This window comes from Centruroides sculpturatus, unplaced genomic scaffold (genome assembly GCF_000671375.1).
Source record: "Centruroides sculpturatus isolate CEXI.00-Female unplaced genomic scaffold, Cexi_2.0 scaffold316, whole genome shotgun sequence".
Classification (NCBI taxonomy): Eukaryota; Metazoa; Arthropoda; class Arachnida; order Scorpiones; family Buthidae; genus Centruroides; species Centruroides sculpturatus.
The window spans coordinates 655,146-667,594 of record NW_019384641.1 but is presented as its reverse complement, the minus strand read 5'-3'; the positions used below and the strand labels follow the sequence as shown (position 1 = coordinate 667,594).

Below are 12,449 nucleotides of genomic sequence, written 5' to 3'. Positions count from 1 at the left end.
GAAAGAATGTATGTATGTATGTATGTATGTATGTATGTATGTATGTATGTATGTATGTATGTATGTATGTATGTATTGAATGAATGTCAGTATCTAGTGCTATGCTGGATCAAAGTCATGGTATAACTACAGATGTAGTATAACTACCTCACATGCTCTTTGTGTATGTATTATTGCAGCAACAGTTCTAAGCTTCAATTCATCAAGTCACAGGAGTCTTGTAAACAATGCCCTTCACATATTTGCATGGGGAGAAATCATATGATATAATATTGGGCAAGCACAAAATAAACAGAATCAGTTCACCATGCCCAAGAATGCAAAGAAATTCTCAGACAATAAAAGCCCAAAGTAGCAGTCACTATCTTGTTGTAATACATTTAGCTGACCTGGGATAAAAATATTACTGTAACATGTCTGTCACCACTGTCACTGTTTTTTCTGCAAAGTAAAAAATGTCAAAAATTTCCAAGCATAACAAAGTACAGTGGGTGATTGGTTAATGAACATAATCCGTTCCAAGACTTTGTTCGCTATCCAAATTGTTCATTAACCGATTATCAATTTACCATAGGTTTATATGGAAATTTGATTAATTCGTTCTGGAGACCCCAAAAAATAAAAAATATACACTTTCTTACTACATTCATTTATATGTAATAATAAAAATACACATATACGCAGTCTTGCATTTTTATTAGTTATGTTTTTTTGTTTGTGGGGTTAAAGAATCTGTCTAATGTCTATTGCTTTTCTCTCTTCCTCAGGATTTTCATAATTAATTAATAGCATTGTAATTGTAGAGATCCCCAAGCTTATTAACCTCAACCTGGTTTGTATGCCATTATAAGACCGTTGATCTGACATCCCCACTTCTTCAAAAGATCTTTAATTAATAGCAGATATCGGCATTAATCCTTTTTTCATAATAAAACATAACTCGCTGAGTTTCTTGGTGTTCTTCATTCAAGAGTCCTTGAATGAAGAACACCAAGAAACTTCTCCATTCAAGAGCATCCTTCTGTCGTCAAATCTGTTTCAGGTTCCATTATGAGCTCTTCAATGTTTTTTATTTCTCAGAAGTGATTTTTGTTACTCCTTTAGCTGCTTGAGTCTTCTTGATTATACTGTATCTTTCTGAGATAAGATTGAACTGTGCCCTACTGTACATTTGGTCAAGCCATATTGTCCAGCAACATCAGATATTTTCAGCGCACTCTCTACCTTTGCTATTTTACCTTTCGAAAATAAAACTCAACACAAAACTTAATGAGTGCCTGCCTGACAGTCTTGCAAATACTATAAAAGAATTGTTTCTGTCAGAAAAATAAAAGGGTAGAATTACAAGGGAGAGTTTCAAAGTTCGGAGGAATACTATCTGATCAGTATATTCCAGGTTGAGCATCGATGTTGATGTCTCCAGCACTCTGAAAAGTTTCAAATTGTTGCCTGAAGACAAGGGAAAATCAATCGGTATTTGCTATTTTCATTGCTTCTTTTTCTGTTTGTTCAGTGAAGTGTTCATTATCCAAACATGTGTTCATTGTCCGATCATAAAAATCTTTCACAAAAGTATTCATTATCCAATCACCCAGTGTACACTAAAATTCACCATTGGCCAATCTCTTTCAATTTCTCAAATGGTGTGAAGATATCTTGATCCCAATATTCTGCAGTTATGATGATTTATCCTCTCTGATAATCAAAGCATTTCTTCATTACAGTCGACCCCCCTATAAGATAGAGATACGTTCCATTCTCTAGGAATCCGATTTCTTACGAATCCTTCCAATCACAACCCGACACGTGTCAAGTTTACGGACTACGGCTGTTTGAAAGATTTTCTTCCATAAAATTAATCGATTCTAGACTAATCCGACTCAACATTTCCAAAATACGTATATATTTTTTGGGAATAATCCGTATAAACTACGCTATAAACAAAAAATTGTAGGATTACTTACCGAGTGTCACCATTCGACATTGCCATTGCTCAACATTGTTTTCGTCGCGGAACAGCTCAGCAAAGAGCGGCCGATTTCTAACAACTTATTTTTCTGTGAAAACTTCGTAGAACTTCGGAGACATCATTAATATAAATAATTTTAATCGCCGTTGAATAAGAAATGTTTCTTTCACAAGAAATGTATAAAATTACAGTACTGTATTAGACTTACGGTACCTAATTTACATACTGACAGACGATAGTTAGCGTAAAAATCTCCGTAGCGTGGCGCCACGCTAGACGGCGGAAATTATATATTTAATTATAACAAAGTTACAATAAGTTAATATATAATTATATATACAGTACCTAATTTATATATAATTAATATATAATTATATGTACAGTACCTAATTTATATATAATTTATATAATACTGTCCAGACGATAGAAATCTCTCCGTAGCGTGGCGCTACGGACGGCGGGAAAGTAGTTCGGCTTCCCGATGACGTTTGAGGTGTTTATAGGGAACTTTTACTATATTTTACGGATACCGGTAGCAATTTTTTCGTAGTTTTATAGGAATCGTAACTATAGGGACCGTAATTATAGGGGGGTCGACTGTACTAAATCTCTAACTTCATAGATAATTTTTATCAGCTTTAATTTTTAACATAATGTCTTGAATAAATTAGAAATAAGTCTTATTTTCCACATGTAAAGCCTGCACAATTGCAGTTTATAGACATTGAGCTATAAACATGTCTATAAACTACAATCCCTCCAAACAGTCATTTATGTATAGATATTCTGGGACCTCACCTGATGATGCAAGAAACAGACTGTCAAACCAACATCAATAGATGGGTATATCACCTGTATTCCTCTGCTAGGAACTGGGGAGACAGATATTGGGTGCTGTAAAATTTAATTGTCACATTCCAGTTGCAGATCATGAGGGAGAAAGAGGAAGTAACACTGATCAAAATTTTTGTGGTCACCCAATACCAGGTATAGTGAGAAAGCAAACACTTCCTTGGAGGAAGTTGCGACCAAAACCTTACAGGTGCAGCTGCGAATACAGTTGACCAAAAATGTGTTTTTCTTCCCTTTCAGAGAAGAAAAACACATTTTCTGAGATTTACAAGACAATCATTCAAGAAGAAGTGTAACCTTATCTTTGAGGACAGTGGTCCATATCAGTGGAGATAGAGTGTGATCAACATCCCCATGGTCCTAGCAACAGCTTGGGAACCAAGGGGATGCAGGAAACCAACAGTTCGAACCAACCAGAAGTTGGAATTTTGTGGGAAAATTGTATAAAAGCCCAGGTTTTCAAGGACACAGAGTGGTCGACATCAAAAGATCATCCTCCCAAGGTTGGCACCAGAAGATTGTCCTAAACGTGGTCATGAAAAAAAGGAACTGCCCTTCCATGGTTGCAAGTGAAAAATCATATTCTAGTGGTGTTTGTCAGGATGTCTTCACCTGGTGCTCCTCGACATTCTTAATAACTGATGTTTTGATAGCAGCAATGAGTTATCCTTTGTGTCAAAAGTCTCCACTGTACTTATTGTAAGCATGACCTTATTGTTTCATTAAACACGAGTGTCACTGTTGATCCGTGTCAGTGCAAATCTGTGTCCAGTACCACTGTTCCCCATACGATCTAACTTTTCATGTCATCCTTACAGATCATGAGAAAGGTGAGTACAAGTACACCTGTCTTTCACTGCAAGACATAGAAACCATTTGGCACAAAGACTTTACAGTGGGTCAAGGAACCTTACACACTTTACAAAAGTTTATTTTACACTAATTTGCTTTTATGAAAGGTTTATCTATATTACTACCTGTTCTTGCTAACCAAAAGAAATCTAAAGTTTATTTTCACTTTTATGAAAAAAACACAAAAAAAGCAAAAATCACATTTAACATTTGTTATGCAGTGAGCTATTTTAGAGATATTGTGCTCTCTGAAAAGCAAGAGGTATCTCCAAACTTGTTCCCTGAAAACCTACATTCAGCATCAAGTTGGCATACCTTTGAACTGGGTTTGGGTCATAATCCTGAAATGCCTAAAATATCAATTTCTAATGAAAAATTTGTGGTCTTTATATGAGTGCATGCAGAATGGATTTCTGCATATCCAAAACAACATAGAAGCATGACACAAAATGAAAAAATTTAGTAGGAAATGCTCACTTTGGTGTATATCAAATCATTGAAGAATTTCAAAAAGTACAATGCTATTTAGAAAATGAATTTGAGCATATTCTCTGAAGAAAACTATGCCCTAAAAGGAAAAAAAGCAGATACTCTTTGCAAAACAAGACTTCAAAGTATAATTAATAATTGTGAAAGTTGGCCAGCTCTTACAGACTATCTCTGTGAAACTAATCTTTCCATGTAATATGCTTTTTCGTATGTTGATATTTTTATTTTCTTCCTCACTATTTAAAATTTTCAGCATTGATTTTTATAATTTGTAATTCTATATATTTTATTTTAGCTACTATGTATTAATGTAATAATACACAATATTATGCAAGTTCACATATATTGACTATTACTGTTATTTAATATTTAATAAAAGTAATATGTATAAAAGAGGCTATGAAGTGTTCTCTCAAGTGTTTATATGTTTCTCAAATAAATTTTGTTTAAAAATGTAAATAAATGCCTTTTTTTATTTATTTTTATTTTATTTTAATTACAATTGGAAAAGTCTGAGTAAGACAAAAAATCTCTATTCTCTGCATAACAATAAACCCTGTGACAATAAAATAAATAACAAATAAGAAAAAGCTAAAAATATATTAGAACACATTAAAAAAAATAAGAAAGTTGANAGAAATTATAGCAATTTTTCAATGCCTACTGATTTTCCACCCCATGTATTCAACAAATATTTGTTAATTTTGAAAAATATTTTATGTTAATCATTCCAATGAAAAAAATTATTTTGTATTTCATTTTTAAAAATTTCTGACTTGTTTTGATTTAATTGCATTTGATGTAAAAGAAATTTGTACAATTCTAATAAGTCATCTTTGTTCCAAAACTGAATTCCTGAAGAGGAGATTTGGTAAAAGAAGGTAGCCCATCTGAACATGATGATGTTTGGATGATTAAATTTAGTTTTAAAAATTTACTATTATTATTCCCAAAATTATATTTTTGAGATTTTAATCTTTTAGGATTTCAATCTTTGGGATTACAGTGTTTGGGATTATGATCAGTACCACATTAAACTGTGTGTGTGAACAGCTATGCTTTATGTCAATTTATTTTTGCATCCATTAGCAAATGCCAAGTGAGAAAATGGAAAGTTTATTTATGGTGTGAATGAATTGATGGGTATACAAATAAAAGTCTGAAGTTCCATTAAGTTATCTTTTCTAAAGAAAAAATCACCCAGTCTTTTTGACAAGCTGAAACAGAAAGAATGGATAATAGTGATGAAAGTATTGAAAAAGTGGAATTTAAAGGAAGTCTTGGAGGTTTGATCAAATTTTGAGACAAGGGCAATTTCATAGATTAGAGATTACTTACTGGAATACTTCTGGTGTAGTTTCATTAACTATACTATACTTACATTTCTACTTATTTATATAGACTGTGTATTTATCATTCCTGCTTTTACTATGTATTAGTATTACTTTAGGTTTTATATATTATTTGTTATAATTTATTAAGTTAATTTTGAGTCTGAAATGGTCAAAAATTTTCCCTCATAAAATAATAGTAATTGCTTCTTCAACTTATGCCATTCTGACTTACAAAAGGTTTCACAGGAATGCTCTACTCTTGGATAGCAGAGGAATTTATATACTAAGTGCAAAGAAACTTATTTAGTTGATTTCTGTGGGATTTGAAAAAATACTTCCTGAATTCAATCAACATCTTTCTGCAAAGTGTTGTCTTCCCACTCCTTTTTGGTGATGGATACTATCAATTTCCTGAAATAGCTTCAACAAATGTTAGAAGGAATTACCTGAAGTAAGATCTTTTTCCACATTGAGTTCTTTAAAACATTGTGTTGATATAACAGACTTTGTTTTGAAAAAATTAAAGTATGCAAGTAGCTTTCTCAAAGTACTATTGTCAAATAAACCTTTTTGAGTTACACTTTCATATTCTGTTGGCAATTTTATTTTGTTGTTTTCAGTTGGAAAATTATAGGATACAAACTGTCGTAATAATTTAGAATCATCATGCATTACAATAATAATAATACAATCATAATAAACTTTATGTGTGCACATACTTTAATCAGTGGAATTTTATAATTCCTGTGTCAGTTTGTAGGAAGTGACAAAGAAAATAAAGCATAGTAAAGGTTTAAAAATTAATACTTTCATTATGAAATAGATCATCAGTTCATAGTATGTCAATCTATGAGGGCAGGTTTTTTCAAGCTTCAACGGTCCATAAAACAAAGACAAGTGTAAATAACAAAATGAATTTATTACCAAAAGTTAGGTACAAACATGGTTACTTTTCGACATAATCACCATGAAGATTAAGGCATTTGTCATATCTGTGGATGAGCTTTCCATCCCCTTGTCATAAAATGTTGCCACCAATGACTTGAGATAGGCCCTAACATTGTTTTGAAGATCATCATTAGCCTCAAACCTCTGCCTTCCTAGCCACGTTTTCAGTTCAGGAAAGAAGTGGAAATCTTCACACATTAAAAAGTTTTAAACTGGGTGGAAGTCTGAAAGATGGAAGTCTTCATCACCTTTAAACACCCAGCTTATAGCCCTGATTTAGCACCAAACAACTTCCACCTCTTTCCTGAACTGAAAATGTGGCTAGGAGGGCAGAGGTTCGAGACTAATGATGATCTTCAAAACAATGTTAGTGCCCATCTAAAGTCATTGGCGGCAACATTCTATGACAAGGGGATGGAAAGCTCATCCACAGATATGACAAATGCCTCAACCTTCACAGTGATTGTGTCGAAAAGTAACCATGTTTGTACCTAACTTTTGGTAATAAATTCATTTTGTTATTTACACTTGTCTTTGTTTTATGGACCGTTGGAGCTTGAAAAAAAAAAACAGCCTATGTAGTTCAGTTATACTTTACATTAATTTAGAAATTTTGAGTTATTTAACATTTATGCAATATGTTATTATAAACATTAATTACTTACGTTGAAAAAATTTTGCTAATGATATCATAAGTGCAATACCAGGTAATGTAGTGAGATGAATACTATCATAAGCTCTATATGGTGTAGAAAATACTACTGCTTCAGTGCTTGCTGCTCTCGGAGCTCTAAGAATAGCATACAAATTTTTTCCAGTGTAATTCTGAAAGAAATCATTACTTCATTAATAAATACATACAGTATTGTTATAGTTAACTTATATCATTATACACAGTATCAAATGAACAGAATCCACATATTAAACTACAGGGTAGGCGGAAAGTAACTAGACATTGAGAAAATGATATAATTTTTGTAATAATAATAATAATACAATCATAATCAAATAATCAAGTAGCAAATATAATACACCAAGAGCTTGCAAACAAACACAAATTATTAGACATCCACGAACCATACTACAAATACATTCCACAGAAGTATTGGAAAACAACATGCACAAACTCTACTACAACGGAGCCATAATCACAGATAAAACAATTTACCACAACAGACCAGACATCACACTCATTGAAAAACACAATAAAATCACATACATTATAGACATAGCCATTCCAAACACTCACAATGTACAAAACACATGCACTGAAAAAATTAGCAAGTACTCAGAACTCGCCCAGGAAATAAGGAATCTGTGGAGGATGGATAGGGTGCTTATTGTACCTGTCGTTCTCTCCTGTACAGGTATGATACCACACACACTACACAGAAGCCTGGGAACATTACAATTGAATAGAAATACATACATCACACTACAGAAGGCCACTATATTGAATACATGCCATATTGTTAGGAAATTCCTGAATACAGACACTGACATTGATACACTTATTTAATTTTAGTTTTATTTTGGTTGCTGTACCTTGACTCTGGTCAGGCATAGTACACAGCCACCGGTGTGAACTGAGTATAACCCACTAAATACAATTGTAATAAACTTTATGTGCACACATACTTTAATCAGTGGAATTTCATAATTCCTGTATCAGTTTGTAGGAAGTGACCAAGAGAAGCCACATACACAATGGCAAAAAGATGGACAACTGCTTCTCTGTTCAAGAGTGAATATAGATTGTTGAATGCTATGAGGTGTGAAAATCAATAGTTACTGTGCATAAATCATAATGTATGGTAAAGGGACATCATGCTACAGTCAGTCTGGAAATAATCCAGAATGATCACAATTTTTCAAATGATTCAAAATTTGAAACTAATGATCACAGGTTCACAGGTTGTGGACATACAGAGAAGTGGCTGTCCATCCAAATCATGATCCCATCATTTGAGAATTTGGTGGATGGCACAGCTGCCTACATTGAATTTTAAGGTATGCATACATATTTCTATTAAGGTACACATCAAATAATTTTCATTGTCTTTGCATTAGAAATATAGAAATTATAGCAATTTTTCAATGCCTACTGATTTTCCACCCCATGTATTCAACAAATATTTGTTAATTTTGAAAAATATTTTATGTTAATCATTCCAATGAAAAAAATTATTTTGTATTTCATTTTTAAAAATTTCTGACTTGTTTTGATTTAATTGCATTTGATGTAAAAGAAATTTGTACAATTCTAATAAGTCATCTTTGTTCCAAAACTGAATTCCTGAAGAGGAGATTTGTAAATGTTGATAATGTTAGAATTTTATTTATTTGTTTATTAAAGTATGTGCTAATTAATACTAAATACTGGATTAATTATCTTAATAAAAACAAAAAAGCTTTAAAAATCGAGATCATGGCTGTGGCTTCCAGCCAAGTGAAAAAGCCACTGACTGACTATATATACAGGAATCAAAATTGCCAATTTTTAGGGGTTGATTTCTCTGTCCTCCAAAGGCCTATAGCAATTCTAAATATCTCATTCGAAAGATACTTGTTTTCTTAGTGTGCAAAATTTCAGATTTTTCCATAAAGGGATTGCTGAAATATAAGCAATGAAAAATCCAAATATCACCAAAAAGCTGTATTTTCTTCTTTTCTTCATGCAGCACTGCAGACCCGCATAGAGAAAAAAGTACCAGGTGTAGAAAGCTTAAATTTTAAACTTAAGCTTTTCTCATTATGAGTAAAGTGCTGGTGAAACGTCTGTGTTGATAGGTCAAAGTTCACAGTGGTTTCCTCATAGACCATTTTATTTTTATTGCTTAATTTCATACTTATAAGAATAAAATTGCATGGAAATGGATGAATGTCATTCAAAATGTTATCCAGAATAACAAAAGCTCAAATTTATGCATTTTAAAACTTCTTATAATGATTATATCAAATTTTCGACCATACAAATAATTTTAGGTCAGTTTAAAATACTTTTTTAATATTCCAGCTAGAGACAGATGATCAACAACTTTAAAACCGAAGACATGGTACTAAAAATACATACAATATACAATTGATGCCAATCTTGGAGGATCCTATGTCAACAACACAGCATTAAGAATTCTTCACAATATCACTCAGGTACAAATCAGTTGTATTTCTACACATCTGCAGACCTCTGATGGAAAACTAGGAGATCATCATAATTAGCTTATCTGCATGAATAACAAAGTTGGAATATTAAAAAAGGATTTTAAACTGACCTAAAATTATTTGTATGGACAAAAATTTGATTTAATCAAAATTTATCTTTGGAACTCTGTTAGTAAAATCATTATAAGAATGAATAACGTTATATTGAAAGTGTTCAGTCTGCGACCTTTGTGTTGTGGTGCACCAACCAAACTGTACAGTTATGTCAGTCTTATTTCTTGACATAATAATGCAATCATTAACCAGAAAACAACTGACGTCCAAACAAAAGCATCTGAGATATAAAAAATAGCTTCAAGTAAAAAATTATGATAATTTGGTTAACAATCAAATTTTTTTCTTAGGAATTTGCTTTAATAAAGATAAGCTCAGCATTTCGAAGCAGTACCACAAGATTTTTGTGTGTATTAATGTTTTTTAATATTTTAATTTTGCTTCAAAGCACCAAGCTTATCTTTGCAAAAGAAAAACTCTTAAGAAAGTAACTTTTTACTTGGCATTATTTTTTACATCTCATATATTTTTGTTTGGATAAATTTTATTTCCAAAAGTCAAATATTTATAGGGTTTGGTATTATAATTAGATAGATGAATGTAAAATTTTTAATCATGTTGTCAGTTATGGCATTGGCATCGTGACCAGAGAACCTTTCTATCCATTTTTCATTTTTTTTTGCAAGACAGAGCCTCAAATAAAAGGACGTCTCCATAAATGAAAATTGTTTTGGACTGTCACTGGTAATTGTAAACAACAAAAAATAATGACAATTTTGTAGCTTCAATGTATTTATCTATATATATAACCCATTCAATGGGTATCCGTCTGTTTGTCCCATAACCATTTGATAACAGACACTAGAGGCACCCCTATCGTGTGTCATATTTCAAACATTCAAATTAACAATTTTAATTCTTATTTAAATTAACAATATGAATTATTATTATTCATTTGGCCAATAAATTATTATTTGATCAATATAACAATATAAATAATTCAATATATTTGTAACAGGAATTTATTATTTCAGGGGTTTATATCTCGCAAAGGGTCGCGAGTAGGGGTATGGTTCCTTTGCCTTTATTGTTCGCACAGGGGGCTACAGTTTGGGGGCTGCCACCTCTTCACCTAATCTTACCATTGGGACTACAACAGAGCTGTAGAGCATATTGATAGGAACAAAAAAGTCAAAGGAACCGTGCTTCATGGAAATTTGTAAACAACGCCCACTAGGGGGCGTCCCGGGCTACTAGTACTTTATATTTTAATGTAAATGTCAGTCAGTTTTTAATTTTAATAAATTATTATTACTTAGTTTTAATTATAATTTTTAATTTTTCTTTGTAATAAAACAAAATAATAATTCAACAACAAGATTTAATTTGAAAATTGATATTCAGACAAATACAATTAGAATAAATAAAAAATGTTAACAAAGCTTTAATATTAAATATCAGCTAGGAATAAATGGAACTGTTATAAATTTGTGATATATTTTAAATAATAATTCAAATTTATAAAATAGTTAAGGAATTACTAAATTTACTATTTTTGATAAAGATATCAATAGAAATTTAATACTTACAGGTCTAGTACCAAATGGATAATGAAGAGTAAAGTTATGGGTGTAAACATCCAAGCCTAACTGACGAAACTGTCCTTGCAACCAGGCATAGGGTAAACTAAATTTTTAAATTTAAAATCTTTTATATATCTCCATTTAATTATAATTGCTATTAGATAATATAAATCATAGATCATAAATTAACTATGAAATTTATAAAAGACTGAATGAAAACAAAAAAAATTCTAGTCTTCACATCATCTTATTCACATCATTGAAACTCAATGTTATAATGTGAAGACTTTTTCATTTTTGTTGTGTCTTCCATTTATAAAGTTTTTAGTAATTTACATCCTAGTTTTATTATTTATGCAAAATTAGTCACCTAGAATGAGTTTTTGCTTCTTCCTGTAAACTCTCATGCAATATATTTGCTGCTCCTCCTTGACTATACTCTCTTTGAACAAGTCCTGGAAGTAATGCATTTTCAGAGAAGTATGTTTTATTATTAGATGGTTCCCAAGCTAGTAAACCAAACCATATAATGCCAGATACATAACAAAGAAAGCATATTTTGTTACAGTGCTTCATTAACACTGAAGCTAGCTTCCCATGACCTCTTGTGTCTGTTAGTAAACCCATTTAAATTCTTAGCTGAAAATATATAGAATAATATTTTAAATTAGTATTATGTAAAAATACATAAATATTTCCAAAACTTTATTTACATTTAATTCAAAAAATATTAAATTTCTTTAAATATATCATAAAATCATTTTCTCAATATTAAAATTAAAATTTTCAATGCCAAAGAATTGATGTATGGCAATTGTTTGACAATGATGATTAATAATATCAGGTTTCAAGATGTTTATATAAATATTTTCAACATTCTTTAATTATATACAGTGGTGCCTCGTATAACGTACGTCTCGAATAGCGGACGCTGCGAATAACGGACTTTCTGTTTGACCGTTACGTGACTCGAGCAACGGACTTGCTGCGAACAACGGACTTTCCGTTCGGCAGTTACGTGAGACGAACAATGGACTTTTTTCGAACAAGTGCGAATGATGTTTCCACTCTTTTGCCGTTGCCAATGACAATCTGCTATTTTTAGGATATATTAGTATTATTAGAATGTATTATTAGTATATCTGAAGTAGAAATGTAATGTAATATATGTTGATGATTTAAATAAACATTAAATGTAATGTAATA

General features: G+C 31.5%; 1 protein-coding gene across 3 annotated transcripts in view; it reads right to left on the bottom strand.

The window, feature by feature from the left end:
• LOC111626012 (glycosylphosphatidylinositol anchor attachment 1 protein-like) overlaps window positions 1-12,449 on the bottom strand; it is a 51,611-nt gene that overhangs the window by 22,502 nt on the left and 16,660 nt on the right. For all 3 annotated transcript variants that reach the window (XM_023369287.1, XM_023369285.1, XM_023369286.1), the window contains 3 exons: window positions 11,614-11,882; window positions 11,250-11,346; window positions 7,110-7,269 (listed from right to left, as the gene is read on the bottom strand). In XM_023369287.1, coding sequence (XP_023225055.1) covers window positions 7,110-7,269; window positions 11,250-11,346; window positions 11,614-11,870 — 514 coding nt within the window. In that variant the 5' untranslated portion in view covers window positions 11,871-11,882. The remainder of the gene's footprint in view (window positions 1-7,109; window positions 7,270-11,249; window positions 11,347-11,613; window positions 11,883-12,449) is intronic.